Raw genomic sequence first — 3,739 nt, 5'->3', positions numbered from 1 at the left:
CTTCCGCGTTACTTAGGTACTACTGTGCTTACTGACAGTAGCTTACTGAATAGCATATATGTTTATTTCTTGATTCGTGAGGATTATCAAAACGTCATACATGTAGCGTACATGTATGCAAGTGCGGCTGAAACCTGTTGCTTCTGTTGACTTTTGAATAATCAATAAAATCTAGAGCTGTTCCGGGTGTTGTTTAGCAGGTGATTCCGTTAGGCTGACCCTTGCAAACTCCCTTTGCGCCCGATACGGTGATGCCCTTGAACGTCCACCTCGACACGGCGCTAGGGGCCACGACGATATCAAACACTTGGTCCGCAGAACCCGTGAGTCCATCGACCGTGATGTCCGAGATTGTCACCAAACTGGTAGGCGACCCCGTGTAGGCGCCATTGGATCTGCTGTAGTCCGAGTGGATTGCGATGGCGTTCTCCACGTTCTCAAGTTTGTTATTGATGTATTTTACATTCGTGACCAGGCCCTCCATGCCGATAATCGCCTTGATACGAAGGCCATTGTCACTGTTCTGGATGGTGTTACCCTGGACAGTAAGACCGGACACGGTCGTGGTCTGATCAACCGCAGAGCCACCGATCGATCCGATCGAGATACCGTGGCTTCCACTACAAAGGTTGTTGCTGAAGATTGTGTTGGTACTGGACTGCATGGCGAGACAGTCGTCTTGGTTGTAGATTTTGTTGCCGGTGATGGTAACGTGGTCGTTCTTGGTCAGGTCGAACCCGTCCGTGTTTTGAGCACGGCCATTGCCAGCACTGGAGTCTAACGTGAGGCCACTCAGAGTCGTGTGCTGGCACGTGATGATGCTGAACGTGCGGAAAGGAGAGTTCTTCACCGTAAAGCCCGAAATGTTTGAACCAACGACGCTTTGCAGCTTAACGAAGACAGGACGAGTAATCGACTCACCCTGCTTCCAGTACCAATCTCCCTGGCCGTCCAGTGTACCGGAGCCCTTGACTGTGAGGGAGTTTCCACTGATCGAAACAAGAGGACTAGCCCACTTTTCAGTGCCGAAGGTGACTGTGCCCGCGAAGTTGATAGTGGCTCCGTTCTTCGCTTTGCTCAGGTCAAGTGTGACTCCAGCCGGAACAGTGAGGGTTCCAACGGTAATAGTGCCGCAGGACGAAATGTCGTTGCCAGACTGATACGTGCCCGTGAGGTTGCATGGGTCACCGGCCTCGATGTCTTGACGCATCATGGGCGAACCACACGCAGTGACAGCGAGGAGTGCAAGGGCTAGAGCTGAGGAGAAGAGCTTCATTGTGAGCTTGAAAGACTGAGTTAGACCGGTGGAAATTGTAGAATGAGCATGATGAGAGAGGAGACGAGAGAAACGCGCGACATGGTTCTTCTATTGCAGTAAGCGGTTTACCACTTCTGTAAACGTTGGTGAGTCAGGCATTTGAGACCAGCACCTGGCACCGAACGGGATGTGCCGTTGGACTTTGTGACCCCAAACTGCCCGTTGCCACCAGACGTAGGGATACAAAATGTACATGGTTCAAGCGTTAACGTGAACTTTGTTGTGTCGTTTGGCTACAGTGAAAGCTAAAGCGTAGGTCCGCCACAAGGTGGCCACATGAGGTGGTGAACCGGTACATGTCGTTCGCACGAACAGCCAGTCTTCAACTTTCGTCCGGAACAGCTGGTTTTGCTGAAAACAAGTTGTTCGCCATGGAAGAGGTTCTCGAGCAGTGAATGCTGCAGCGTCTCCGAAGCAAAGTAAAAAGCGTTTACAATAACCCGCTAAGCTCGGGTACCGGTATATTATATTGAGGGCTGCGACATCGGTACATATGTGACGTAGCCATCAACCGCGTTGTTGCTACACACGATGATTTTGCTCTTTAATTAATCGTTTAATCGCTATCGCGTTCGGGTGGTCGGATCACGCGCATGATCTGCTGTGGTTGTTTCGAAATTGATGAAAGTTTGTCGCTAAATACCGTACCGTAGAGCAGTAAAATAGCACTGGACACCAGCCAAACCTTGGCAAACAGGACCGAATGGCAGCAACATGGTGGCACGTTAAATTGTTTTAGAAGATGGGTCCTGCGCTGCGCTACTCTTCATCGAGCTTTCGTCGCTCACTTTAACTACAGATAGATGGGCTCCGAAGAGCTGAATGATGTACTCAGCAGGTAATGCCACTCGGCTGGCCCTTGCACACACCCTTCGCACCCGATACAGTGATACCGGAGAACTTCCAGTTCGACACCACCTTAGGGCTCACGACGATATCGTAGATGTTCTGAGCAGTACCAGTGAGTCCATCAACGGTGATGTCCGTGATGGTAACCAGACTCGTAGGCGCACCAGAGTAGGCACCAGAGGAGCGACTGTAGTCCGAGTGGATCGCAATAGCGTTCTCAACGTTCTCGAGCTTGTTGTTCATGTACTTGACATTCGAAATCAACCCCTTCAAACCGATAACAGTCTTGATACGAAGACCGTTGTCGCTGTTAGCGATAGTGTTGCCCTCGACCATGAGACCCGTGACGGTCGTTGACTGGTCCACCGCGTTGCCACCGAGCGATCCGATAGAGATGCCGTGACTGCCGCTGCAGTAATTGTTGCGGAAGAACGTGTTGGTGCTGGACTGCATGGCCAGACAGTCATCTTGGTTGAAGATCTTGTTGCCCGAAATGGTAACGTGGTCGTTCTTGGTGAGACCGAAGCCATCCGTGTTCTTGGCAATGCCGTTGCCAGAGCTGGAATCGAGGGTTAGACCGGAAATGGTCGTCTCCCGGCAGGTGACGACGCTGAACGTGCGGAACGGGGAGTTCTTCAGCGTGAAGCCGGACACTTTGGAATCGACGACATTCTGGAGCTTGAAGAACACAGGGCGAGTGATGGAAGTTCCTTGCTTCCAGTACCAAGAGCCCTGGCCATCCAGCGTACCGGATCCCTGGACGGTAAGAGAGTTACCGCTTACACGCACCAACGGGCCGTCCCACTTAGCAGTGCCGAAGGTTGTTGTGCCCGTGAAGGTGATGGTAGCACCGTTCTTGGTCCGGCTCAAGTCCAAAGTGACTCCAGCCGGGACAGTCAGAGGCCCAACAGTGACAGAGCTGCAGGACGAAATGTCGGTGCCCGCCTTGTAGGTGCCGGTGAGGTTGCAGGGACCACCGGCTTCTGCCTCCTGGCGCATCATGGGCGAGCCATTGACGGCAGTGGCCAGAAGTGCGAGCGTGGCGAATGCTGTGGAGGAGAGCTTCATGGTCCAAGGTGGAAGTGATGAGGCGGTGGAGAATTTAAAAGTGAGATGAGGCTGTGGCTCGGTTTTAAGGGGGCACTTTTCAACCGGTGTCACTCCCGTGTACATGTACCATCCCAGTGCGCATTGTGGCATACTTCAACGATACATGTACATGCATGTGCACATGTGAGAAAGGCAAGAATGGTGTAGTTAGAAAGTAAAAGTGAAGTGTACTTCCTCTGGAGGTATACGTGCCTGGCATCTTGGATCTTGAGGATGAATAGGAAATCTTAGTGTGGTTGAGTACCCCACCACGGATAAAGCAAATCTAGGAGATTCTAGGTCCGTCTAGAGCGGTGATAGTCAATCCATTTCGTGCGGACGTAAAGTCATTTCGCGTACGTATTTGCACGAGAGACGCCGATCTCACTGTACGACTGCAACAAGTGGTTTCGCTGAACAAAGTTGAATGTCCATAGCTACACTGGATGGATCGCGCGGGTCCTTACATGTACTGCTTTCTTT

At 51.7% G+C, this 3,739-nt stretch overlaps 2 protein-coding genes across 2 annotated transcripts; both read right to left on the bottom strand.

Moving 5' to 3' along the window:
• Positions 1 to 193: 193 nt before the first annotated feature.
• Positions 194 to 1,213, bottom strand: PITG_21248 (polygalacturonase, putative; the record flags this gene model as incomplete). Its single annotated transcript, XM_002895189.1, has 1 exon — positions 194 to 1,213. The coding sequence occupies one exon, from the start codon at positions 1,211 to 1,213 to the stop codon at positions 194 to 196; it is 1,020 nt and encodes a 339-aa protein (XP_002895235.1).
• A 936-nt stretch (positions 1,214 to 2,149) lies between these two features.
• Positions 2,150 to 3,235, bottom strand: PITG_21247 (polygalacturonase, putative; the record flags this gene model as incomplete). Its single annotated transcript, XM_002895188.1, has 1 exon — positions 2,150 to 3,235. The coding sequence occupies one exon, from the start codon at positions 3,233 to 3,235 to the stop codon at positions 2,150 to 2,152; it is 1,086 nt and encodes a 361-aa protein (XP_002895234.1).
• Between the last annotated feature and the right edge of the window lie 504 nt (positions 3,236 to 3,739).

This window comes from Phytophthora infestans, genomic scaffold (genome assembly GCF_000142945.1).
Source record: "Phytophthora infestans T30-4 supercont1.229 genomic scaffold, whole genome shotgun sequence".
NCBI classification, from domain to species: domain Eukaryota; phylum Oomycota; class Peronosporomycetes; order Peronosporales; family Peronosporaceae; genus Phytophthora; species Phytophthora infestans.
This window is presented reverse-complemented; position numbering and strand designations above follow the sequence as displayed.